The following is a 27663-nucleotide window of genomic DNA, read 5'->3' on the forward strand; positions in this document are numbered from 1 at the left end:
AAGTAGGAGTATATTTAAGAGGGAAATCAGGAGGGCAAAACAGGGACATGAGATAGCTTTGGCAAATAGAGTTAAGGAGAATCCAAAGGGTTTTTACAAATATATTAAGGACAAAAGGGTACCGAAGGAGAGAATAGGGCCCCTCAAAGATCTGCAAGGCGGCCTTTGTGTGGAGCCACAGAAAATGGGGTTGATACTAAATTAGTATTTTGCATCAGTATTTACTGTAGAAAAGGATATGGAAGATATTGACTGTAGGGAAATAGATGGTGACATCTTGCAAAATGTCCATATTACAGAGGAGGAAGTGCTGGATGTCTTGAAACGGTTAAAAGTGGATAAATTCCCAGGACCTGATCAGGTGTACCCGAGAACTCTGTGGGAAGCTAGAGAAGTGATTGCGGGGCCCCTTGTTGAGATATTTGTATCATCGATAGTCACAGGTGAGGTGCAGGAATACTGGAGGTTGGCTAACGTGGTACCACTGTTTAAGAAGCGCGGTAAAGACAAGCCAGGGAACTATAGACCGGTGAGCCTGACGTTGGTGGTGGGCAAGTTGTTGGAGGGAATCCTGAGGGACAGAATGTACTTGTATTTGGAAAGGCAAGGACTGATTTGGGATAGTCAACATGGCTTTGTGCGTGGGAAATCATGTCTCACAAACTTGACTGAGTTTTTTGAAGAAGTAACAAAGACGATTGATGAGGGCAGAGGGATAGATGTTAACTATATGGACTTCAGTAAGGTGTTCGACAAGGTTCCCCATGGGAGACCGATTAGCAAGGTTAGATCTCATGGAATACAGGGAGAACTAGCCATTTGGATACAGAACTGGCTCAAACTGACAGAGGGTGGTGGTGGAGTGTTGTTTTTCAGACTGGAGGCCTGTGACCAGTGGAGTGCCACAAGGATCGGTGCTGGGCCCTCTACTTTTTGTCATTTACATAAATGATTTGGATGCGAGCATAAGAGGTACAGTTAGTAAGTTTGCAGATGACACCAAAATTGGAGGTGTAGTGGACAGCGAAGAGGGTTACCTCAGATTACAACAGGATCTGGACCAGATGGGCCAATGGGCTGAGAAGTGGCAGATGGAGTTTAATTCAAATAAATGCGAGGTGCTGCATTTTGGGAAAGCAAATCTTAGCAGGACTTATACACTTCATGGTAAGGTCCTAGGGAGTGTTGCTGAACAAAGAGACCTTGGAGTGCAGGTTCATCGCTCCTTGAAAGTGGAATCGCAGGTAGATATGATAGTGAAGAAGGTGTTTGGTATGCTTTCCTTTATTGGTCAGAGTATTGAGTACAGAGGTTGGGAGGTCATGTTGTGGCTGTACAGGACATTGGTTAGGCCACTGTTGGAATATTGCGTGCAATTCTGGTCTCCTTCCTATATGTTGTGAAACTTGAAAGGGTTCAGAAAAGATTTACAAGAATGTTGCCAGGGTTGGAGGATCTGAGCTATAGGGAGAGGCTGAACAGGCTGAGGCTATTTTCCAAGGAGTGTCGGAGGCTGAGGGGTGACCTTATAGAGGTTTACAAAATTATGAGGGGCATGGATAGGATAAATAGACAAAGTCTTTTCCCTGGGGTCGGGGAGTCCAGAACTAGAGGGCATAGGTTTAGGGTAAGAGGGGAAAGATATAAAAGAGACCTAAAGAGCAACTTTTTCATACAGAGGGTGGTACGTATATGGAATGAGCTGCCAGAGGATGTGGTGGAGGCTGGTACAATTGCAACATTTAAGAGGCATTTGGATGGGTATATGATTAGGAAGGGTTTGGAGGGATATGGGCCGGGTGCTGGCAGGTGGGACTAGATTGGGTTGGGATATCTGGTCGGCATGGACAGGTTGGACCGAAGGGTCTGTTTCCATGCTGTACATCTCTACGACTCTAAACCCCCGATCAATCACAATCTAGCCTGCCTGGTCTGAGAATTAAGATTAACAGTTAACTGTTCTTGCTGTATCTCCACGTCAATGATAGTCCAGCCAATCAGCATCTTCTTCTCATGATATATAAAATGGCCTCCCTTCTCAACTCTGTCTCTTGCTTTCGAGTTCTGATGAGTGCAAGATTAAAAGCTTCAACTCTTTGCTTCCTTTTAGCCACGTGTATGTTGTGTAAGAAAGTATGTTGGCTTGCAGGCAGCTCCTTACTGGAAAGGAGAGACAACTGAAAAGGTAGGTAACCCTTCAGCATTCCGCACCCTTGCTCCGAGCCCTTTGCAGAGCTCTACCTCTGGGCAACTACAAGTAATCAGACCTTCTTTCTATGAAAGAACACCAGTGGAGAAAACTTTCTCCCCATGGCCCCACTCCAAACCAAACATGGACCAATAAGCGACCAAGTTTTCAGAAGAGTTCTCTATGTAATGGCAAGTGAAACCATATTTTGGTCACAATGCCTTTTCTAAAAAAGGATTCACATTCTCTCACATACTTCAACCCTATGTGGATATTCACCAGGGAGACATTCCTGTTATGATTTGGTTTCTTTCCCCCTCTTTCCTTCTGTTCCTTTGAGCCTTCCGCACTCAGATTTAAGGTGTCTGCCAATCTGAGTCCACCCACAGGAGATCAAAGGGTAGGATCCAGCCTGCAATGTTGCCCACTAAGAGGAACCCATCACTTGTCTCATGAGACAAGATGTGTCTATACTTTATCAATCTCATTAATATATCCCTAATTATCAATCACATGAGGGAAATCACATGAGATAGAACTGCATTCATCAGATACAACCACACCAGTTAAAAGCAAAGTGAGACAAATTGATTGGAAAAGAAGAAATTAAAGGAAAAATCAACAGTTGTTTGAGAGATTAAATATTGTTTTCAATAAAGGATGGTACACATCAAGCTGCATAGATTTGCGTTTAATATCTCGAACGGACTCACTCTCAAACATTGAGGTATAACTGCTGGTTAGCTGAGCTGGTTAGTAATGCGAATAGCATGGTTCAATTCCCACACCAGCTGAGGTTGCCATCAAGGATTCTCCTTCTTAATCTCTTTCCCCTCTCCTGAGATGCAGAGACCCTCAGGTTCAACCACTACCAGTTTTCTCTGTCTAATGAGAGACCGCCCTGTGGTCCAGTAGGATAATGGCGACTTTACTTGTACCTTTTATTCCTGTTCAACAGTGGGATGAGAAACAGAAGTACCAGAACCTACAAACAAAATCCAGATGTCCATCCCAAATGGGCCGCGATCAGAAATGTTCATCCCAGGCAGCTTAGAAACAGTGAACACGTCCAGAGAAGGTAAGCAAGAGGCAGGATTAACTCTACTTACTTGAACAACCTGTGGAAGTCCTCCACAATCTGCCATCTGTCAAGGAAGAGACCATACATTACTGAAAAAGTCCAGCCTGATTCTAGTCTTTCCAGCAGATCAAAAGCAAGACATGACAAGTGTTTGAACTGCTGCTGTATATTACTGTCCCATCTCTTAATGATCAAGAACATTCCAGTCACTTGGCAATTCAACAATCCTACTGCAGGATGTAAAGAAATGTAAAAGGAGCACCCAGGACGATAGGCAAACCGTGTTGTTTCACCGACTATGATTGTTAATCTGGATTAGGTAAGTATTTGATTGACTATGCAGATAAGAAGAGTTTGAAAAACTGAGGCGGATGGGAAAATCCCCCGTGACTGAAATCTTGTCTGACGTACAGGAAGCTTGGTGGAGGCTCATCCCCACAGGACATCCCCACAGAAATTCCTCAGGGATGCAAGCCCTGACAATGCTCTCAGCTTGTTCTTCATTGATGTTTCCCGTGCCATTAAGTCAGGGATGGGGATATTCGCCAAGTGAACTTACACAGTAGGATTGAATACTGATCAGGCAAAATCAAACTTGTTGCTGCCTGGTGGAAATGTTCTCATCAGAGGCAGATCTTGATGAATTTGCTTATTTTTAATTATTCTACATTTGTGTAATGCTCTAATACACTGAACACACGCAGAAGAAAGCCCTGCAGGTCTTGAGGGAAATCTCACCTTCAGCAGTGTTGTGTTGGTTGGATTTAGTCTGGAATTGCACTCCACCTGAAGTGAAATGGAAAAAGCAGGACAGGATTAGCAACAGCAACCTGTAGTTGCACCTGAGACATCACAATTGCACATCACAGGGGATTGCAATACAGCCTATATTAAGGATATATATAGTCTATATATAATCGATGAACACCACTTATAGTGCACCATTTGTTAGTGACTGGAATACTTACTGCTCCAAACCCTATACTGCCTGTCATTATAGGTGCTTTGCCAGAGTGGAAGTGAAACTTACAAAGCTTCAAATCATTATAATAGCAAGTGTGTCAGAAGCATCACCTCATCATATCCTCTTTCTTCAAATGCACATCTAGTTCTGCTGTTACCATTTATTGATTTTTTAATTACCTATACTACATACTCAGTTCTACCTTCCAATCTATTCTAGCACTCTCCTTTTGTTATATTTCTTCCTCAACTGTAAGTGCTTTAAAAAACAAAGTTAGATGGTGGCAGAGTGGTAACATCGCTGGGCTACTGACCTCAGGCACATTGGAGTCAATGGTTCATAATCCCACTGTAACTGGTGGAATATAAATTCCATATAATAAATATAGAATTGAAAGCTAATCTCTGTGATGATGACAATGATACTCACCAATAACAGCTGGAAAAACCCTTCTGGTTCACCAACGTCTCTTGGAGAAGGAAATCTGTCATCTTTATTTGGTCTGGCCAACAGATAACTAGCAATGTGGTCAACTCTTAACTGCTCAAGGAAATGGTCAGTTCAAGGACAATTAGGGAGAAGGCAACAAATGTTGGATTTGCAAAAAAAATTACCACATCCCATAAAAGAAAATGTGGAAATATCTTCCTTATGTTGACTCTATCAAGGCAGTTTCACTTTATTAGGTTATTTCTTTGCACTTTTCAAAGGAAAAGCACCACTTTCCTGATATTTATATCTTCGCAGTTCTGATTTTATCCTTGCAAATCCTTTTTGCACTTCCTCCAGTGCTTCAACATCCTCTTTATAATGAAACTGGAACTGGGTGGCTCATTGTTTAGCACTGCTGCCTCACAGCACCAGGGGACCCGGCTTCAATTCCAGCCTCGGGGTGACTGTCTGTGTGGAGTTTGCACATTCTCCCTGTGTTTGCATGAGGTTTCCCCCTGCTGCTCTGGATTCTTCCCACAGTCTAAAGATGTGCAGGTTAGAGTGGATTGGCCATGCTAAATTGCCTATAGTGTCCAGACTAGGTGGGTAAGCCATAATGGGAATGGACCTGGTTGGAATGCTATTCGGAGGGCCAGTTGGGCCAAATGGCCTACTTCCACACTGTTGGGATTCTATGAACTGTTGCAGGGGTTAGGAAGAAATGTTGAGACCAAACTCTGATGGTGCTGCACATTTCATACCCCTCTTCAGAGCTACGGACATGTTAAGCAAGAGATTTTGTCGTGTACCAAGCTTGAATTTTAAAAAGACACATGTGCGGAATAAAAAGGCCAAAGTACTCGATGCTCTGGGCTTCTTGACAGACATAGGAACAGGAGTAGGCCATTCAGCCCCTTGAGCCTGTTCCACCTTTCAGTGAGATCATGGCTGATCTGTGGCCTATCTCCATGCAACTGCCCTTGGCCCACATCCCTTTCCTTAACAAAAAAAACCTATTTCAAATTTAAAATTAAGAACTGATCCAGCATCCACTGCCATTTGTGGAAGTAAGTTCCAAACCTCTCCCACCCTTCGCATGTAGAAGTGCTTCCTAAAATTTCTCCTAAACGGTCTCACCCTAATTCTTAGACCCTGCTTCCTAGTTCTAGAATCCCTGAACAGCGGAAATAGTTTACCCTGTCTCTTCCTGTCAGGGAGCAACACAATGAGTTCAAATAACTTTCCACGTAACATTGGATATAAAGTAAACGTTATCTCATCAGATCAGGTAGACCTGCTGGTCTATCACATTGGGAATCTCTTCACAGATTTATTAGAATAGAATGACCTGAAGAATCTGTGAGAGAACTAGGATCATGAAGGTTACAAGGGCAATGTAACCATGGTAACAGAATGATTAGAGGAGTTTAATATATTTTACTGACTCCACTTTGTTACTCTGATGTCACTTCCCTTGGACGGCACAGTGGCTCAATGGTTAGCACTGCTGCCTCACAGTGCCAGGGACCTGAGTTCAATCCCACCCTTGGGCGACTGTGTGAAGTTTGCACATTATCCCCGTGTCTGTGTGGATTTCCTCCGGGTGCTCCGGTTTCCTCCCACAGTCCAGAGATGTGCAGGTCAGGTGGATTAGCATGGGAAATGTGAAGTTACAGGGATAAGGTAAGGGGGATTGGGTCTAGGTGGGATGCTTTTCAGAGAGTCGGTGTGAATGGGCTGAATGGCCTGCTTCCATACTGTAGGTGTTCTGAGATTCTATGTACCTTTGACGTGTAGATCTACTGAGCATATGCATAGAAAGCAGAGTTCCAAGGTGTGGAAGTAGTTAATGATTCATAGCATGCTATTCTCATAGTGGAGCTGCACAGTACGCTGTACCTTATCACATAGACCACATTGTCTAATATGGCATCTCAATAAACCCTTGGCCGTGTTACAGTGGCATGTGCATGAGCATTCTGATATTTAAAATAACAAAACAAATTGGAACAAGGAACAAACTCCCAGGCCAGCTAGCTTGCTGAAAATGGAGGGAATAGCAATAAGAAACCCGCAAGATTCTCTGGGTTAATCACATTCAAAACATCAGATCTGAAGAACAAGCAATGAATAAATGAGGCACTGATTCACTCACCACTGCCTCCACTGCAGGAGAGTTATCACCGACAACCAGCAAAGCAGGGCACCTGGGAGAAAAACAGAAGGAATTAGAATTATGTTTTCATGTCATGTGTACCGTCAGTTCTGATATAACACGATAGTTCCCTTTTGGTTCAATCTTGCCTTAGAAGGAAATCGCACAATAGCTGTGTCATTTAAATTAATGGGGCCAGAATTGCATTATAGTCAATACGAGCAAGGAAAGCTTGTGCTCTACACATAATGGTCTAAATTCTTCAATTGCGTTAAAGCCAATTCACGTTGAAGAAACATGCATTATAACCAATTGTGCTCAAGTACAGTAGTAGATTGAAAAGTTTACAATGTCACCATTCATATTGCCATGTTAGGTACAAAGTCTTAGGAAGAGAGTGGAAAAATAAGGAAACATTGAACATTACAGTCCTTCTCTAGCCATGGGCCTGTACTCGCTTCACCTGGAGTTCAATTGCACTCCTCATGTCATCTTAATGGATCTGAGTACTGGAGCCAATACTGGGATGTTAAAATCAAGAGACATTGTAAATTTAGTTGAGACCAAAACACAAGGAAAACAAAGAAGTCACTGATACTGGAATAAATATTATGGGAATTTCCCAACTTGAGAGTGAAGAGCAACTGGAATCTTATTTCAGAGCTTTGTTAAAACCAAAGCTCTAAGACGTCCATTCAAGAATCTGGGACCATTTAGCCTAAATGGGTCAGAAATCTAATGAGATGCTGAGGTCTTGACTGCCAACAGAGTGTTATCACATAAACATTAACTGGTAACTGTCAGAAATGGAAAACAACGTGCACACACAGCTGTCATTGTGCGTGGCAAACAGTCTAAGGTGCTACTTTCATAAGCGTTGCTGTTCACTGAGTCTGTGTTTCCTATTGCTTTTCATTTCCTAATGACTCGTATTGTTACAAATGCTCCATAAAGGGAGAATTGAGAGCTGACGCTAATGTTACAGATCCTGTTTTGTCTCAGTAAAAAGAAGTAATAAATTAGACTCCGATAATGCTTTTGATATTACAGAAATGTCCCGACACACGTCAGGCAATGTGCAACATTGTGTTTACAAAGAGGATTCTGGAATATGGAGGGCAAGATGGTCAACTGCTCAAAGCTGGAGGAGGAGGACTGATGCTATCAAAATCAGAACCTTTTGTTTTCTCTTTATTCATTCATGGGATGAGGGCGTTGCTGGCTAGGTTATTGCCCAGCCCGAATTGTCCAGAGGGCAGTTAAAAGTCAGCCACACTGTTGTGGGTCTGGAGTCATATGTAGGTCAGACCAGGTAAAGGATGGCAGATTTCCTTCCCTAAAGGACATTAGTGAATCTGATGGGTTTTTCCGATAATTGACAATGGATCCACGGTCAACATTAGATTCCTAATTTTTTTAAAAATTGAATTCAAATTCCACCATCTGCTGTGCTGGGATACGAACCCGGATCACCTGAACATTGTCTGGATTTCTGGGTTGACAGTCCAGTGATAATGTCATAAGGCCATCACCTCCCCAGCAGGATAATACAAATGAACAGGAGGTGATGGTGGAAGAGGCAGAGCTGAAAATGTGTTGCTGGAAAAGCGCAGCAGATCAGGCAGCATCCAAGGAACAGGAGAATCGACGTTTCGGGCATAATCCCCATTCCTGAAGAAGGGTTTATGCAGTCCTCACTTTCTCCTCGAAGAGGCAGAGCATCAAGGACAGAATGGGAAACAGGGAACCAATGGAGGCAAGTGACGACAGGGGCCTATGAGGAGCAAGACTCAGTGCAGGATGGGATGCAGGGTGCAGAGACTTGGAACGAATTGGCATTTGTGGATAATAGAGCTCAGGAAGTCAGCAAAGGTCAGGGCTGAGAGTGTTGGCGTCAAGAAGTGGTTGAAGGGCTCAGTAGTTGGCGAGAGTGAGGTCAGAGGAATGGACAGCCTATGAGAGATTACAGATCACATTACAGTGTGGAAACAGGCCCTTCGGCCCAACAAGTCCACACCGACCTGCCAAAGCACAACCCACCCATACCCCTACATTTACCCCTTACCTAACTCTAGGGGCAATTTAGCATGGCCAATTCATCTGACCTGCTCATTTTTGGACTGTGGGAGGAAACCGGAGCACCCGGAGGAAACCCACGCAGACACAGGGAGAATGTGCAAACTCCACACAGCCGGTCGCCTGAGGCAGGAATTGAACCCGGGTCTCTGGTGCTGTGAGGCAGCAGTGCTAACCACTGTGCCACCGTGCCGCCCACAAATTGTTCAATAGATTGTTCAATCCTAAAGTTAAAATTTAACATGATGCAGCCAATCAGATGAACAGTGTTTCCCTTTAACTATACTGGGCAAATATAATAACAAACAATGATTTAAACGATGAACACAGGGCTGAATATGTTTATTTTGGAGCAACCTATTTGTTCACCTTTCCACACATCATCACGGTCATCTGGTTTATCTTGAATCTGGGCCTTCTGACTCAGAGATAGGGACACTATCAGCTGTACTACAAAGCCCTGGAACTGAGTGTTACTTTACAGTCACTTATAAAAGCTAAAATACAAAAAGACAAAATCACAGAGGTCCAACTAAAGCAGGTTTTGGATGATTATAGAGATAACACTAATGTACAAGGTTATGGGGAAGCAGGAGATTAGCACGATGCTCATTTGACAAGCTGCTGCAGAGTCCTTGGCTGAATGGCCTCCTCCTTTGCCGTAACACGTGCTTCACACACATCCAATTGTCGTTACAGAGCAGATCTGCCTATCAATTATGTTAGTCTTCTCTCCTGCTGGGCCAGTAGCTTAATCTTTAACCATACAGAGCAGGAAAGCTGCCAAATGGAATCGAAAAACTGGAAAACACCCAAACCTTGGTGTGACAAATTTGATCTGAAACAGTGGCAGAACAGAACCCAAGCTTAGGTGGATGATGACAAGAAAATATATATTAAGCAAAGTTGTGATGCCCACATTGAGTGGACTCCTGACCTTAGGCATTATGTGACAAATAACCAATTGAGATGTAACAGACAGTCCTTAGAATAGAATTCCTGACTCTCCCTAAATGGGCTTCAGATTGGCTTCACAGGTCGGTGCAACATTGAGGGCTGAAAGGGTCTGTACTGTGCTGTAATATTCCATGTTCTATGTTCTGTTCAGAGTGTGGAGGTTACTCTGAGTGGAATCGCAAAATACCACTAAAGTTGCTAAGTTGGCACCTTAATATCATGAATAAAGGACCCTCAAGATTTAATTACATGGCCGAAAAAAAAATCAACAATGGATTGAGAGAGAAACTTGAAGAAAAATAGCATCTTTCATGCTATGACCAGGTTTGTAGTGGGTATCCCTGAAGCTCCAAGTTTAATTGACTAGGATAAGTTAACAAAGTTTTTTATGACAATTACTACTGCAGCCAGATTCTGAAGGAGCAGCTCAGAAATCAAGCTTTACACAAATTTAGATTTACTTGCAAATGTATAGATCCTAACTTTACAACCCATTACCAATGCCAATAAATATCTGTCCACACTTTTTTGATTACATGTTAAGCAAATTAACAGCCCCTAAAGGAGCACTAACAGAAGTTGAAACTTTAAAAGGAAACTTGTTGTTACGTCAACAAGTAATTAGCCAATGTTTACTCTCCACTGTACACATTTAATTTCTCTAATTAATAGTTACTCACTGCAGAGTTTTAACGGTTGTTTCATTGACACCAAGAACGGGTCGTTCAATCTCCAGGTCTCGACGACTGTAAAAATGAGCGAGAAGTACATCATTAACACAAAACAAAGAACTGCAGATGCAGTTCACCAGACTCAAAACATTAACACTGTTTTCTCTCCACAGATGCTGCCAGACCTGCTGACTTTCTCCAGCAATTTCTGTTCTTGTGCTTTATATAAATTATTAAATGAACAGATTTTTTGAAATACATTTAAAATTTTCCCACTTCCTGTTCTACAGTCATAGAGATGTACAGCACAGAAACAGACCTTTCAGTCAGACTTGTCTGTGCAGACCAGATATCCTAACCTAATCTAGTCCCACTTGCCAACATTTGGGCTATATCTCTCCAAACCCTTCCTATTCATATACCCATCCATATCCCTTTTAAATATTGCCATCATCCCAGCTCCACCATTTCCTCTGGCAGCTCATTTTATTCGCACCCCACCCTCCACATGAAAACGTTGCTCATTAGGTCCCTGGTAAATCTTTCCCCTTTCACCTTAAACCTATGCCCTCTAGTTTTGGACTCCCCTACCTGGGGAAAAGACTTTGACTATTTGACCATTTGACTAAAGGGGTGGCATGGTGACTCAGTGGTTAGCACTGCTGCTTCACAGCACCAGGGTCCCAGGTTCGATTCCAGCCTTGGGCAACTGTCGTGTAGAGTTTGCACATGCTCCCCTCCCACAGTCCAAAGATGTGGAAGTCAGGCGAATTGGCTATGCTAAATTGCCCATAGTGTTAGGTGCATTAGTCAGAGGGGAATGGGACTGGATGGGAGAGGGACATAGAGATGTACAGCATGGAAACAGACCCTTCGGTCCAACCTATCCATGCCGACCAGATATCCCAACCCAATCTAGTGCCACCTGCCAGCACCTGGCCCATATCCCTCTAAAACCTTCCTATTCATATACCCATCCAAATGCCTCTTAAATGTTGCAATTGTACCAGCCTCCACCACATCCTCTGGCAGCTCATTCCATACACGTTCCACCCTCTGCGTGAAAAAGTTGTCCCGTAGGTCTCTTTTATATCTTTCCTCTCTCACCCTAAACCTATGCCCTCCAATTCTGGACTCCCTGACTATTTACCCTATCCATGCCCCTCATAATTTTGGGTCGGTGTGGATTTGCTGGGCCGAAGGGCCTGTTTATTCACTGTAGGTGATCTAATCTATTCACCCTATCCATACCCCTCATGATTTTAGAAACCTGTATAACGTCATCTGTCAGCCCATGACACTCCAGAGAAAATAGCCCCAAGTCTATTCAGCCTCTCCCTACAAAACAAACCCGCCAACCCTGGCAAAATCTTGTGAATCCTTTCTGAACCCTTTCCAGTTTCATAAACCCTACTCCCGGTTACAATTTTTGGCCATGCTTTCTGTGATGAATTTTATATTGTAATCTGCTAGGTCAGCACTTGCTCATTAATTTTGCGATATTAAGTGTCATTACAGTCCCAAGTTTTCACCACAGGGTGGATCTACAGAGCAAGTCTCTGAAGTCCATTTGCATCATCATGTTGCAATGAAAACCAAGTATCCAGAGGGCATTGCCTCAGGTTATTTTTCAGGACCAGACAAGAAAGTACCCAATACTTTGGCTCAGTGTTCCCTCAAAATCTTTCCATCCATGTCAGGAATAAATTTTGTGACATGCTCCAGCATAGAGATGGATGCCACCAATAGAGACAGAAAACCAGTTTTTTTTTATTGTTTCATAAGACGTGGGCATTGATGACAAGGCCAGCATCTGTAGCTCATCCTCAACTGTCCTTGAATAGAGTAGCTTGACAGCAGTTAACTGTCAATCACGAGGTAACTGCAGGAAGCAGGAAAATCGACCTTTCGATCATAAGCCCTTCATCAGGAATATTATGCCCAAAATGTCGATTCTCCTGCTGCTTGGATGCTGCCTGACCTGCTGGGCTTTTCCAGCACCACACTCTCAACTCTGATCTCCAGCATCTGCAATCTTCACTTCAATAACAATTGATAGTAGATTAATGGTCACTATTACCTAGACTGAATCTCACATTTTACATTAAATTCTGCTGGTTATCTGGGGGGATCAGCATTTGGTAGAAGTCTCCTACACTCCATATAACCCTTACCCCACCAACAAAATATTGGCAGCTCTCAATTCTGCAAAGTCAGAAGTCACACGAACACCAGGTTACAGTCCAACAGGTTTATTTGAAATCACAAGCTTTGGGAGCGCTGCTCCTTTGTCAGGTGAAGTCAATTACTCAGAGGGCAGTTAAGAGTTAATTGTATTGCTGTCGGTCTGGAGTCATATGTAGTTCCAGACCGTTACAAATGGCAATTTCCTTCCCTAAAGGACATTAGTGAAACAGTTGGGTTTATCCACCAATCACCAATCCACTGAATTCATGATCATGATCATTATCATCATTAGACCCTTAATTCCAGATTCTTTTAAATTACATTCAAATTCCACTATTTGCTGTGGTGGGATTTGAACTGGGTTCCCAGAACATTATCTGAGTCGCTGATTAACAATCCAGTGATACAGGTAGTTCTTCCATAACGCGATGATTACGTTCTTGTGCAACCCCGCATTGCAGAAAGGAATTACACTTTAGACTCAGCGCTTAAAGTGTTGGCGATGTAATCACGTTTTAAAAGTTTGCACTTTAGAAACAGTGTCCCCAATTTGTCAATCGTGTTATAGCGAATTTGCATTAACCAAGCGCGCATTGTAGCAGAACAACCTGTAATACCATTCAGCTTCCCCCTTAGTGTAATGTAGAGTGTAATGGGGGAGGAAAAATAATCAGCAGAGGTTACTCTGTGATCACAAGTAATTCCTGCAGCTGGGAGATGTGAACATGTCATGATGCTGCCAGATAACATATTCATGTTTATTAGTTTGAATACAGTTAGATAATATATTCAAAGTGGTAAAAACAATGACTGCAGATGCTGGAAACCAGATTCTGGATCAGTGGTGCTGGAAGAGCACAGCAGTTCAGGCAGCATCCGAGGAGCAGCAAAATCGACGTTTCGGGCAAAAGCCCTTTTTTTATTCCTGATGAAGGGCTTTTGCCCGAAACGTCGATTTCGAAGCTCCTCGGATGCTGCCTGAATTGCTGTGCTCTTCCAGCACCACTAATCCAGAATATATTCAAGGTGCACTAATCTGGAATGTCTTCTACATAAACTCTGTTGGATATAGACATGAATGAGTAAAAGTGTAATCTTTTCATTAGAAATTATTATTTGTAGCAACAGTCGAATGGAGGCTTGTTATCTGTCAATAATGTATGAAACCTTTGTTCTTGTCATAAAGATTTGAGCTGGACACCATTTTCTTGATTTGTAAATGCATGAATAAATGTTTTAAAAAAGGAACCTGAATTTCCTCTGGTCGAAGACAAAATATAGGATTAAACTGACCTTTTCTAAGCAACATTTTAACATTCTTTTTAAAAACAATAGCATTGCTCCAGAGCTCGTTCCAAGACTAAAAAGAACAACCTTACATAAAAATGTCTCTACCTGTTGTATGAGTTGACAAAGAGATGAAGGTTCTCCTGATTGATGTCCTGGGAAATGTGCAGTCGATAGGTCTGGATCAATTCCAAGTTTGTGTCCAGCTCCTCCTATTGGGACAGCAGTTTAAGGAGATGGAGAAAATAAGGGAAAAAAATTATCCATGGGAAAATGAAACGGCAGTTAGCAAGAATCAACAAGATAGCACCAGGCACTTTCCTACACCGAACTGCTCACCATTGACTGCAATCTCCTGGTGAAGATTATCCCCCGGGAACCATCACTGAATCAGATCCCCATAGTACAGTCTGCTGTATACTGCTCAATGACCATGTTTCCTAGGATCCAACAATGACTTCACTTCCAAAGTATGACATCAGGTGTAAAGCCCTACCATTATGAAAAGCACTACATATTCAATTTCACATTCACAGAATTTTTTTACAGAAAATGACAAAAGATATAGAAACAGAAAGGGTGAGAAGATAAGAGATCTAGTCAAAATATCTAAAGCAACAGTGAGTAGGTGGAATATGAAGGCTAATGGTTGGATGGGATATCGCAATTACGGTGAAATTGTGATATGTCACAGTCACAGAATCCATACAGTGTGGAAGCAGACCATTCAACCCATCGAGTACACACCAACTCACCTAAGGGCATCCCCCCCATTTCCCACGGCCAATCCAACTAACGTGCACATCTTTGGACTATGGAAGGAACCAGGGCACCAGAACACACAGAGAATGTGTAAACTCCACCCCTGAGGCTAGAATCGAACCTCGGTCCCTGGCACGGTGAGGCAGCAGTGCTAACCACTGAGCTCTATCCCATCCCTAGTCAGATGAATCATAATTCTAGTTGTGATGAAATCATCGGTCAGTCCTGCCAGCAGAATATTAAAATCCATTGAGCAAAGCCTACGGTAAACTGAGGTTTCACACAGGTTACTCCAGATTAGCTGAACTTGAAAATAGTCAATATTGGATCAGCTGCTTTGTTAGACAGCCTTTGTTGGATTGGTGTGAACAGTAGGTACCTAAAGAGGAAAATCTACGAGGAGAAAGTGAAGGCTGCAGATGCTGGAGATCAGAGCTGAAAATGTGTTGCTGGAAAAGCGCAGCAGGTCAGGCAGCATCCAAGGAGCAGGAGAATCGACGTTTCGGGCATAAGCCCTTCTTCAGGAATGAGGAAAGTGTATCCAGCAGGCTAAGATAAAAGGTAGGGAGGAGGGACTTGGGGGAGGGGCTTTGGAAATGCGATAGGAGGAGGAAGGTCAAGGTGAGGGTGATAGGCCGGAGTGGGGTGGGGCCGGAGAGGTCAGGAAGAAGATTGCAGGTTAGGAAGGCGGTGCTGAGTTCGAGGGATTTGACTGAGACAGGGTGGGGGGGAGGGGAAATGAGGAAACTGGAGAAATCTGAGTTCATCCCTTGTGGTTGGAGGGTTCCTAGGCAGAGGAAAAGCTTGGATAGATTTCAACTTAAAAGAAAAAGGCAGAAAGATTTGGAGCATTTCCCAATGAAATTCCTAAAACGTTCTTCAGAAGGTTTAATCTGTCCAAAGCGTAGTCTGGCTGCCTTCAGGGGCAAAAATGACTGGGGAGTGTACATTTACCGTACATACTCGAATAAAGATCGATTTCACGTAAAAGTTGACCCCCATTTTTGGCCACAAAAATCTAAAATTTTCCATATATCTTGTGCAACGGTCCACCCTAGTTCTTCACAGATAACAAATCAACATTTGCAAATCAAGGTATTATACTGTACATCAATGTTACAATGAGGAAATGAGTTTTTTTTGTGCTTTTATGTGTTTTGATGTACAATTCACAGCAATTTGGCGTGAAAGTTTAAGACACATCAGGTCAGAGTCAGGTGACAACCTCCCTTTGTCTGCAGCTCAGTTGAGCTCAGTTCCCCTGTGGCACACTTGGAATACAGTCATACAGGAGACAGTGAGGTCTGCAGATGCTGGAGATCAGAGTTGAGAGTGCGTTGCTGGAAAAACACAGCGGGTCAGGCAGCATCGGAGGAGCTGGAAAATCGATGTTTCGGGCCAGAGCCCTTCATCAGGAATCACGTAGTTGAGGTTTTAAAATTACTTCATCATTTTGTGTAAGAATGCCCCCCAGAAAATGCCCTCTTGCCCTTCAAAAGTGGTAACCATGTAATAGTTGACCCCATAAATTTAACCTTAAAAAATAGTCTAAAATATTCGACTTTTACACAGTATACAGTTTCAGTGAGAAATGCTCTGGTCTTTTTTCGTTTTTTCTCTTAAATTATAAGCTGTCCAAAAGAAGACAGAATTAGCATATTCCCATTCAAGACCCTCATACTGTCATTCTTTCTGCAATTATACAGGGCTTTCTTGAGACCACACCTGGAATATTGTCTGCAGTTCTAGTTTCCTTATCTGAGGAATGTTGGTCCTGATGTAAAGGAAATGCAGCAAAAGGTTTAGCAGACCGATTCCTGAAGTAACAGGACTGACTTACGAGGAGAGGCTGAATCAGATAAGATTATTTTCATTCCAGTTCAGAAGAATGAGAAGGGAATCTCATAGAAACAACCGAAAATTCTAAAAGGTCTAGATGCAAGAGGATGTTTAGATTAGATTAGATTCCCTATAGTGTGGAAACAGACCCTTCAGCCCAATATGTCCATACCATCCCTCCGAAGAGTAACCCACCCAGACCCAGTTCGTTCTGACTGATGTACCAAAGACTATGGGCAATTTAGCACAGCCAATTTACCTGACCTGTACATCTTTTGGATTGTGGGAGGAAACCGGAGCACCCGGAGAAAACCCACGCAGTCCCAGGGAGAATGTGCAAACTCCGCACAGACAGTCATCCGAGGCCAGAATCGAACCTGGGTCCCTGGTGCTGTGAGGCAGCAGTGCTAACCACTGAGCCTCTGTGCCACCCCATGTCCCAAAAGAGGTGAAATATCTTCACCCAGAGAGAGTAGTGAGCCTGTGGAATTGCTTCACAGAAAGCGATGGAGGCCAAAACATTGCATGATTTCAAGAAGGAGTAGAATGTGACAACTAGGGCTAAAAAGTTGAAACAGACTATTGAGTTGGAAGGTCAGCCATGATCATACTGAATGGTGGAGCAAGCTCAAAAGGGCCGAATGGCCTACTCCTGCTCCTATTTTCTCTGTTTCTGTTCCTTGTTCACTCCCCCGTTGTCAGCAGTGAGGTTGTGTGGTTACCACTTCAGGGCATCCTTGCAGGGTTCCTGTTGATTTGACTTTCATTGGGATACCTGTGCATTTCAGCTTATCAAAATCTTAATTACGGGGCAACCTCAATTATCCAAACAACACAGGCAGGGAGTATTTTGTTCGGATAATCGAATGTTCGGATAACACAGTTTACCCAAGCATCGGGACCTTGAGCTCTTGTTTGGATAATCTGAAATTCGGATTATCAAGGTTCGGATAATCAAGGTTGCCCTGTACAGCATCAGCATTTTACATCATTACTCTTTGACGCATTCCTCAGAACCACTATACATCCCAGATTGCCAAGATCATGTATGTAGTCTTATTATCGCTCACACTAGCCTTCCCTGAGTATCACACTAGGCACGCCTGTTCACGGAAACAAAGACAAAGTACTGTGGATAATAGAAATCTAACATAAAAATGGAAAATGCTGGGAACACACAGCGAGTCAGCAGCACTAGTGGAGAAACAGTTTTAAATGTTTCAGATCAATGTGTTTTCTACACAGTTGTTGTAATGAAAGGTCACAGAGCCAAGGTGTTAATTTTCTGTCTTGTTCCTTGCAGGTAGACTGGGAGAGTCAGGATGGTATTGGACCTTAAGAAAGAGACTTTGTGGAGTGCCTCAGAGATGGATTCTTAGAACAGCTGGTGCAGGAGCTGACCAGGGAGAAGGCAATTCTGGATCTGGTATTGTGCAACGAACCAGAATTGATCAGGGACCTCGAAGTGAAGGAGCCATTGGGAAGTAGTGACCATAATACAATAAGCTTCAATCTGCAATTTGAGAGGGAGAGGGTACAATCGGAAGTGACAATATTTCTGTTGAATAAAGGGAACTATGGAGCTATGAGGGAGGAGCTGGCCAAAGTTCAATGGTGCAATATCTTAGCAGGGATGACAGTGGAGGAACAATGGCGGATATTTCTGTGTATAATGCAGAAGATGCAGGATCAGTTCATTCCAAAAAGGAAGAAAGATCCTAGGAGGAGGCATGGGTGGCCGTGGCTGACGAGGGAAGTTAAGAAACATATAAAGTTAAAAGAGAAAAAGTATAACATAGCAAAGATAAGTGGGAAAACGGAGGTTTGGGAAGCTTTTAAAGAACAACAGAGGATTATTAAGAAGGAAATACGCAGAGGAAAAATGAGGTACGAAGGTAAACTGGCCAATAATATAAAGGAGGATAGTAAAAGTTTTTTTAGGTATGTGAAAGGCAAAAAAATGGTTAAGACTAAAATTGGGACCTTGAAGACAGAAACATGGGAATATATTACGGGGAACAAAGAAATAGCAGAAGAGTTGAATTGGTACTTCAGATCTGTGTTCACTGGGGAAGACACAAGCAATCTCCCTGAGGTAACAGTGGCTGAAGGACCTGAACTTAAGGAAATTTATATTTGCCAGGAATTGGTGTTGGAGAGACTGTTAGGTCTGAAGGTTGATAAGTCCCCGGGGCCTGATGGTCTACATCCCAGGTACTGAAGGAGGTGGCTCGAGAAATCGTGGATGCATTGGTGATTATCTTCCAGAGTTCGATAGATTCGGGATCAGTTCCTGTGGATTGGAAGGTGGATAATGTTGTACCACTTTTTAAGAAAGGTGGGAGAGAGAAAGCAAGAAGTTATAGACCAGTTAGTCTGACCTCAGTGGTGGGAAAGATGCTGGAGTCTATTATAAAGGATGAAATTATGACACATCTGGATAGTAGTAACAGGATAGGGTAGAGTCAGCATGGATTTATGAAGGGGAAATCATGCTTGACTAACCTTCTGGAATTTTTTGAGGATGTAACTCTGAAGATGGACCAGGGCGATCCAGTAGATGTAGTGTACCTGGACTTTCAGAAAGCTTTTGATAAAGTCCCACATAGGAGGTTAGTGAGCAAAATTAGGGCGCATGGTATTGGGGGCAAAGTACTAACTTAGATTGAAAGTTGGTTGGCTGATAGGAAACAAAAAGTAGTGATAAACGACTCCATTTCGGAATGGCAGGCAGTGACCAGTGGGGTACCGCAGGGATCAGTACTGGGACCGCAGCTTTTTACAATATATGTTAATGATATAGAAGATGGTATTAGTAATAACATTAGCAAACTTGCTGATGATACTAAGCTGGGTGGCAGGGTGAAATGTGAGGAGGATGTTAGGAGATTACAGGGTGACCTGGACAAGTTAGGTGAGTGGTCAGATGCATGGCAGATGCAGTTTAATGTGGATAAATGCATGGTTATCCACTTTGGTGGCAAGAACAGGAAGGCAAATTACTACCTAAATGGAATCAATTTAGATAAAGGGGCAGTACAGAGAGATCTGGGTGTTCTTGTACACCTGTCAATGAAGGTAAGCATGCAGGTACAGCAGGTAGTGAAGAAGGCTAATAGCATGCTGGCCTTCATAACAAGAGGGATTGAGTATAGAAGCAAAGAAGTTCTTCTGCAGCTGTACAGGGCCCTGGTGAGCCCACACCTGGAGTACTGTGTGCAGTTCTGGTCTCCAAATTTGAGGAAAGACATTCTGGCTATTGAGGGAGTGCAACGTAGGTTCACAAGATCAATTCCTGGAATGGTGGGATTACCTTACACTGAAAGACTGGAGCGACTGGGCTTGTATACCCTTGAGTTTAGAAGACTGAGAGGGCATCTGATTGAGACATATAAGATTATTAAAGGATTGGACACTCTGGAGGCAGAAAACATGTTTCCGCTGATGAGTGAGTGCCGAACCAGAGGACACAGCTTAAAAATACGGGATGGACCATTTAGGACAGAGATGAGGAGAAACTTCTTCACCCAGAGAGTGGGTGGCTGTGTGGAATGCTCTGCCCCAGAGGGCAGTGGAGGCCCAGTCTCTGGATTCATTTAAGAAAGAGTTGGATGGAGCTGTCAAGGATTGTGGAATCAAGGGTTATGGAGATAAGGCCGGAACTGGATACTGATTAAGGATGATCAGCCATGATCATAATGAATGGTGGTGCAGGCTCGAAGGGCAGAATGGCCTACTCCTGCACCTATTGTCTATTGTCGACTGTCTATTGCTGCCTGACTTGCTGATGTGACCCAGCACCTTTTGTTTTTATTTCAGGGACGTCATTCAGCGAGTTGTTCACATTCTGCTGAAATTAAAGAACTTCGTCTTAGAACAGTAATAGCAGTAGACAGAACTGCTGATTATTTCAGCTCTCCTTCTGCAAGCATCTGTTGGACAGGCCTTTGTCAGTATTCTATTCACAAACCTGATCTATCAGATCCCACTTGGAATTGTATGCATTTTGACCATTTTAATGCAGGAGCAAGTTCAGAGAAAGTTTCAACCTGCAGAAAACCACAAGAGTAATTTGCTCTTGTAAAATTTTCACAACCAACACAATAAGGATGTCATTTCCAGATTTTAATGGACTGGTTTATAGATCCTGAGGGGTAAAAGACTAAATTATCAATTCCTGTATGGACAATTGAGCCTCCATTTTGAAATCAAACACAAAGACTGCAGTATAATTCAGAATGTTATATCCCAGGCACATCATCTGCTTGTGTCCTTGGAATTATTTAATAAGTTTTCTGTTAATTACTTAAAGTGCTGGTGGGTGGATTGTCACCCGAATACATTATCTGCTTAAAATCATCACAATGTGTGTGTGTCTGGTGTGTGTGTGTGTGTGTGTGAGAGAGAATCTGTGAGAGAATGTGTAAGAGAGAATGTGTGTGGGAGAGTATGTGTGTGTGAGAATGTGTGTGGGAGAGAATGTGTGTGTGAGAATGTGTGTGGGAGAGAATATGTGTGTGAGAATGTGTGTGAGAATGTATGTGTAAGAATGTATGAGAGAATGTGTGTGTGCGAGAATGTGTGTGTGTGAATGAATGTGTGTGTGAGAATGTCTGTGTGTGAATGTGTGTGTGAGAATGTGTGAGAGAATGCGTGTGTCTGAATGTGTGAGAGAGAGTGTGTATGTGCACGTGTGATCTTCACCAGAGCGTGTGTTCCTGCACATATCTCAACCAAAGTGACCTTGCACCAATTAATGTAACATTCAGAGCAAAATCTGGCTCAAACAAATACTATGCCAAAGGGGTTTAGTGATTCATCATTCAGTTAACTCCAGCTCAGCAGGCCTGCTTACTCCCATCGACGTCATCTCCATTTCTCCCAGCAGAAAATTGCTGCATCTTTCTCAAAGTTCAGCATAAACTGACTGAAAATTTCTTTCTGTACTTGGGGAGCATAAAGTGGTGAGAAGCACAGAAAAGGAGCACTGCAGGCTGTTTTCATGCTAAGCTTCTCACTGTTATTAAATGTCAGCAGACAATACTGCAACCACTCCCCACTAACTCTACAGGATATTGAACCAGAGGCAGTTCTTCAGAGTGATTCATGCCACGAGGGATCATGTTGAGACTAATTTAAATTATTTAACTTACAAAAGTGAAGTGGTGCTGTACCAATCAGCCTGAGTTGGAATCATTACACCAATATTCTGAGCTCCACGTATTGAGCTGGGTGGGATTTGTCAGAACACTATCAAGATTGAAGGATATCAGCTATGAGAATAACAGAGTCTAAGGCAATGTAGATGGAGGCCATTCAGCCCATTGTGTCTGCACCAGCTTTCTGATTGAGCATTTCACATTACAATGTCTACAGTGTAGAAGCTGGTCATTTGGCCCATTCAATCCACAATGACCCTCCAAAGAGCATACCACCCAGAACTAATGGCTAATCCACCTAAGCTGCACAACTTTGGACTGTGGGAGGAAACCGGAGCACCTGGAGGAAACCCACACAGACCCGGGGAGAATGTGCAAACTCCACACAGACAGTTAAGCCAGACTGGGAATTGAACCCGGGTCTCTGGCCCTGTGAGGCAATGGTGCTAACAACTGAGCCGCTTTGTGCCATTCTCCTGTGTTCTCCCCATAAACCTGCACAACATTTCTTTCCCGATTACAATCCAATTCCCTTCTGAATGCTTCCATTCAAATTGCCCTCCACCATTCCCCTCAGGCAGTGTGTCCCAGACTCTAGACATAATGGTGACGTCACTGGATTAGTAATCCAGAGACATAAATTAATGTTCTGGGGACATGGATTCAGTTTGCAGCACGGCAAACGATGAAATTTGAATTTAATTAAACATCTGGAATAGAAAGTGAACCCAATGTCGACCATGTAAGCCCTTTTGATTGTCATAACAATCCTTGAGGCTCACTCATGCCTTTCAGGAAGGGAATCTGCGATCCTTACTGGATCTGACCCATAGCAACATGGCTGACACTGAACTGCCCTCTGGACATGTCTCACATCACTCTGCTTTTACTAACCAGTGTAAACCTGTTCCCGAAAAGGGATACCCTCCACAATGAGAAACTGCTTCTCCCTCTCCACTCTGTTCAGGTACTCCTCAGGAAAGGGTAATAAATCAATCAAATTTCTTTTCAGCCTTCTTTTCTCCAAGGCAAACAGTCCCAACTTCTCAAATCTGTCTTCACAGTTCCTCATTCCTGAAACCATCCTTCTGAGAGTTTCCTTTGCAGACTCCTTCCTGAGTGAGAGACAGAGATTGGAGAAGCTGGCATTGTTCTCTGACAGAGGAGAAAAGATTAAGGGAGCATTTAAGAGAGGTGTTCAAAGTGATGAAGTGCTTCGATGGAGTAATTAGGGTCAGTAAGCTGCGGAGTTAGTAGATCATAGAATGGTTACAACACAGAAGAGGCCATTCAGTCCATTGTGCAAGATCTGGTCCTTTAAACAAGTCTGTTTTTTAAAAATTCATTTGTAAGTGTCACTGGCTGGACAGCATTTATTGCCCGTCCCTAGTTGCCCCTTCAGAAGGTGGTGGTGAGCTGCCTTCTCAAACCACTGCAGTCCACCTGCTGTAGGTAGACCCACAATGCCACTGGGGAAGGAATTCTAGGATTCTGACCCAGTCACACTGAAGGAACGACGAGCTATTTCCAAGTCAGGATGGTGTGTGGCTTGGAGGGGAACTTGTAGGTGGTGGCGTTCCCATGTATCTGCTGCCCCTTTCCTTCTAGATGGAAGCGGTCGTGGGTTTGGAAGGTGCTGTCTGAGAATCTTTGGTAAACATGATTCCTGTGTCTTACTTTGAGACAACCCTCCAAAAAGTCAGATGGGTGGTTCTCTTACTCCAACTGAAGGTCACGAAGATTCCATCTCCCTCGCTGTGCCAATCCATAAAAGAATGGAACATTTACAGCAGAGAAGAGGGTTGTCCAGCCCATCCTTTCTGTGCTGGCTGCAAAAGAAAGCTATCCAGCCCAGTCCCACTTGCTGCCTCTTGGCCCATTGCTCTGTAGGCTACACCACTTCAAGAGCTCAGCAGGTCTGGCAGCATCTGTGAAGAGAAATCAGAGTTAACATTTTGGCTCTGGTGACCCTTCCTCAGCCCTGGGCTGCCAGATCTGATGAAGGGTCACCGGACCCAAAACATGAACTCTGCGGCATGGTGGCACAATGGTTAGCACTGCTGCCTCATAGTGCTGGAGACCTGGGCTCAATTCCCGCCTCAGGCAACTGTCTGTGTGGAGTTTGCACATTCTCCCCGTGTCTGTGTGGGTTTCCTCCCACAGTCCAAAAAAAAAATGCAGGTTAGGTGAAATTGGCCATGCTAAATTGTACATAGTGTTAGGTGAAGGGGTAAATGTAGGGGAATGGGTCTGGGTGGGTTGCTCTTTGGAGGGTCGGTGTGGACTTGTTGGGCTGAAGGGCCTGTTTCCATACTGTAGGTAATCTAATCTAATCTTTCTCTTCACAGATGCTGCCAGACCTGCTGAGCTTTTCCAGCAACTTCTGTTCTCATTTCTGATGTACAGTTCTTTCAGTTTTTATGTAGCACTTCAAGAGTCTGACAAAGTGCTTTTTGTTTGAAATGGCATGGGGATTTCAGCCTTTCTAACAGTGAGTACTCCCTCTCAGTGAAAGAAATTGCCGAACACCCACTCCCTAACCTTTCCAAAAATAACTTGAAATCTACTTTCCCATTTATTGATCTTTCTGCTAATGCAAATGTATTTCTTATTGACTTTATTCGGTTCCCCTATATTTTCATGAACCTCAATTTAATATCCCCCTGGGATCCTTTGATTCAAAGAGACCAACATTGGACTATAGGATCTTTTCTAATAGCTAAAATCCTCCATTTCTGGAACCGTACTTATTAATTTCCTCTGTACCTTCTCTTGTATGATCATATCCTTCCTGTAATGCGGTGACCAGAACTGCATACAGGAGTCTGGCTGAGGTCTAATGAGTAACTGACATTGTCCTGGCATTGCTCAGTCAACACCTCCCACTAAGCCAGCTCCAAATCCCATGTGAGCAAATCCCCCTGGCTTTCTGTGAGCCAGCCCCCACTCATCCCCAAGGCTCCAAGTATTTCACTGTTCGTGGTGACAGGGTGGGGGTTTCGATTACCACATTTGGAGACCTGGTCTGCACTGTCACCACAGCAAGAGCCTCAACAATATCCCCCAAAAGTCTGAGCTATTTTGGTCTGCGAGGGAAAATAACTGTATTTAACGTCCACAATTACATAATGGGTAATCAGGGAGTTAAGAGGAAATCGGATTGCAGCAGTAATCCCAACTAATACAATGAGCAAGCAACTTCAACGTACACAACAATAACAACTTGTGTTCATGTAGCACCTTTAACAGGGCAAAATATTCCAAATCCCTTCACAGGAGCATCACAAACAAAGTTTCACACTGAGCTGCAGAAGGACATACAGTACTGGGTCAGGTGACTAAAATGGTAGGTTTTAAGGAGTATCTTAAGGGGGAAGAGAGGACAGGGGGAAGCAGAGAGGTTTAGGTGGACAATTTCAGAAGTTGGATCCCAGGCATCAATGTCACTCCAATTACTAGTTTCTGCTGTTCTGACCTCCAAGGTCCTGGTACAACTGCAACCTCCAGAATTAGAAGTCAATGCTTCGACAATGCAGGTCAGTGGGTGTGGAACCTCTGAGTGGCTGTGCAGCTTAGGGGGACACATTACAAGGCAACTACAGCCACCTCGTCCAAAGGCTTAGCCATTAAAATCACTGATGCACAACAGGCCAGGATTGGGGGAGCGCAGATACCCTGGAGGTCTGCGGGACTGGAGGAGAAATGGAAAGGCGAGGCCGGAAAGGGATCCGAAAAGAAGGATGAGTTTCATAATCGAAACGTTGTTTGACTCAGAGCCAACATAAGTTGGCGAGGACGGGGTGACGGGTGAGTTGGACTGTGAGCAAGTCAGGAGATGGAAGCAGAGATCTGAATGGCCTCAGTTTTTTGCAGGATAGACCACGTAACATCACCCAGGAAAACATTATTTTTCTATTCATCATGGGACACGGGCATTGCTGGCTGGGACAGCATTTATTGCCCGTCCCTAGTTGCCCTTGAGAAGGTGGTGGTGAGCTGCCTTCTTGAACTGCTGCAATTCACCTGCTCCAGGTCGACCCACAATGCCATCAGGGAGGGAGTTCCAGAATTTGATCCAGCGACAGTGAAGGAACGTCGATATATACCCAAGTCAGGATGGTGACTGGCTTCGAGGGGGATCTTGGAGATGATGGTGGTCCCATGTATGTGCTGCCTTTGTCCTTCTGGATGGAAGTGGTCGTGGGTTTGGAAGGTGCTGTTTAAGGATCGTTGAATTTCTGCAGTGCATCTTATAGATAGTACACACTGCTGCTACTGAGTGTCGGTGGTGGAGGGAGTGGATGTTTGTGGGTGTGGTGCCAATCAAGCGGGGGCTGCTTTGTCCTGGATGGTATCAAGCTGCTGGAGTGTTAGACAGTTAGGTCTACTCGTGGCAAAGACAATGACTGAGCTTTAGCAGGTGAGTCAAGCCACGCATGCGGGTGGATGATGTTATGGTGAAGAAAATGAGTCCGTCTTCAGGATAGTAGAGGTTGGTAGTTAGAATTTCTCTTCAGGGTCAAAAACCATGTCAAAGTTACAGACCGTTTGGTTTACTCTTTCTCATGGTTGTTCAGGGAGGAATGGAGCTAGAGAACTGCATGTGTAACAAAACAATTGTTTCAGTATTTCCAACATTTACATAATTGCAAATATTTCAGCTCCTCCAGTACTAGATACCAGTGGAGCTGTCTCTCAGTTTAAAGTCAGTGGAGAGGCTAAGAGAGGTGTGGGTGAGATAAAGCTGGTTGTTATCAGCACATATAATGCATTTTCAGACGGTGTTGCCAAGAGACTGAACGTCAATGAGAAAAGGGGTTGGAATCCTGACTGCGTGGGAACAGGATCAGAAACCATCTGCAGCCTGGACAGGATCGATAAGACTGGAATCGGGGTGTGCACTCCCGCACAGTCGGAAGACCATGGAGAGGCAATGGACAAAAATGGCGGGTGTACCTCTGTCAAAGGCTGCAGACAGGCCAATAAGGGCAAGGAGCATTACTTCCTTTACCACAGTTGCTTGTCATTTTGATGAGGCTCTTGCAGAACATAGAACATAACAGCACAGTACAGGCCCTTTGGCCCTCGATGTTGCACCACCTTTTGAAACCAATCTAAGCCTATCTATACTACACTATTCTATTTTCATCCATATGTTTATCCAATGACCATTTAAATGCCCTTAAAATTGGCAAGTCTACTACTGTTGCAGGCAGTGTGTTCCACGTCCTTCCTAGTCTCTGAGTAAAGTAACTACATCTGACATCTGTCCTACATCTATCACCCCTCAATTTAAAGTTATGCCCCCTCGCGCTAGCCATTACCACCTGAGGAAAAAGGCTCTCACTCTCCATCCTATCTAATTCTCTGATCATCTTGTATGTCTCTATTAAGTCACCTCTCAACCTTCTTCTCTCTAACGAAAACAGCTTCAAGTCTCTCAGCCTTTCCTCATGAGACCTTCCCTCCATACCAGGCAACATCCTAGTAAATCTCCTTTGCATCTGCGGTGGAAAACTGTCTGCAGATATTAAAATGTGCAGTTCCAGGAAAGATGGGCAGAAATTTTGGAAGGTGACATGTTCAAGGAGTTTACAGAGAAGCAGAGAAACACAGAAACTAGGAGCAGGACGAGGCCATTCGGCCCTGCCAACACTACTCAGTATGATTATGGTTGATCTGCTGTCTCAACGCCATGCTCACAACTTCCTTCTCATACCCTTGATGCCTTTGAAATCTCAAAATGTATCCATCTCTTTCGTGTATTTATCCAGTGACTTGGCTTCTGCACCCTTCTGTGATAGAGAATTCCAAAAGTTCTGAGTGAAGAAATGTTCCCTCATTACAGTTCTAAATGATCCACTCTGTAACCGGAGACTGTTCCCACCCAAACCCCCTCCTCGCA

The 27663-nt window shown here is 43.7% G+C and overlaps 1 protein-coding gene across 5 annotated transcripts in view; it reads right to left on the reverse strand.

Annotated features, from left to right (window-relative positions):
- Nucleotides 1-27663, reverse strand: part of LOC122560261 (protein NDRG3-like) — a 130996-nt gene that overhangs the window by 21119 nt on the left and 82214 nt on the right. For all 5 annotated transcript variants that reach the window (XM_087994763.1, XM_087994764.1, XM_087994765.1 and 2 more), the window contains 5 exons: nucleotides 14107-14210; nucleotides 10534-10599; nucleotides 6821-6872; nucleotides 4008-4055; nucleotides 3298-3333 (listed from right to left, as the gene is read on the reverse strand). In XM_087994763.1, the coding sequence (XP_087850889.1) occupies nucleotides 3298-3333; nucleotides 4008-4055; nucleotides 6821-6872; nucleotides 10534-10599; nucleotides 14107-14210 (306 nt within the window). The remainder of the gene's footprint in view (nucleotides 1-3297; nucleotides 3334-4007; nucleotides 4056-6820; nucleotides 6873-10533; nucleotides 10600-14106; nucleotides 14211-27663) is intronic.

This window comes from Chiloscyllium plagiosum, unplaced genomic scaffold, assembly GCF_037043375.1.
Source record: "Chiloscyllium plagiosum isolate Xiang-an unplaced genomic scaffold, Cpla_swu_hap1 HiC_scaffold_15, whole genome shotgun sequence".
Classification (NCBI taxonomy): domain Eukaryota; kingdom Metazoa; phylum Chordata; class Chondrichthyes; order Orectolobiformes; family Hemiscylliidae; genus Chiloscyllium; species Chiloscyllium plagiosum.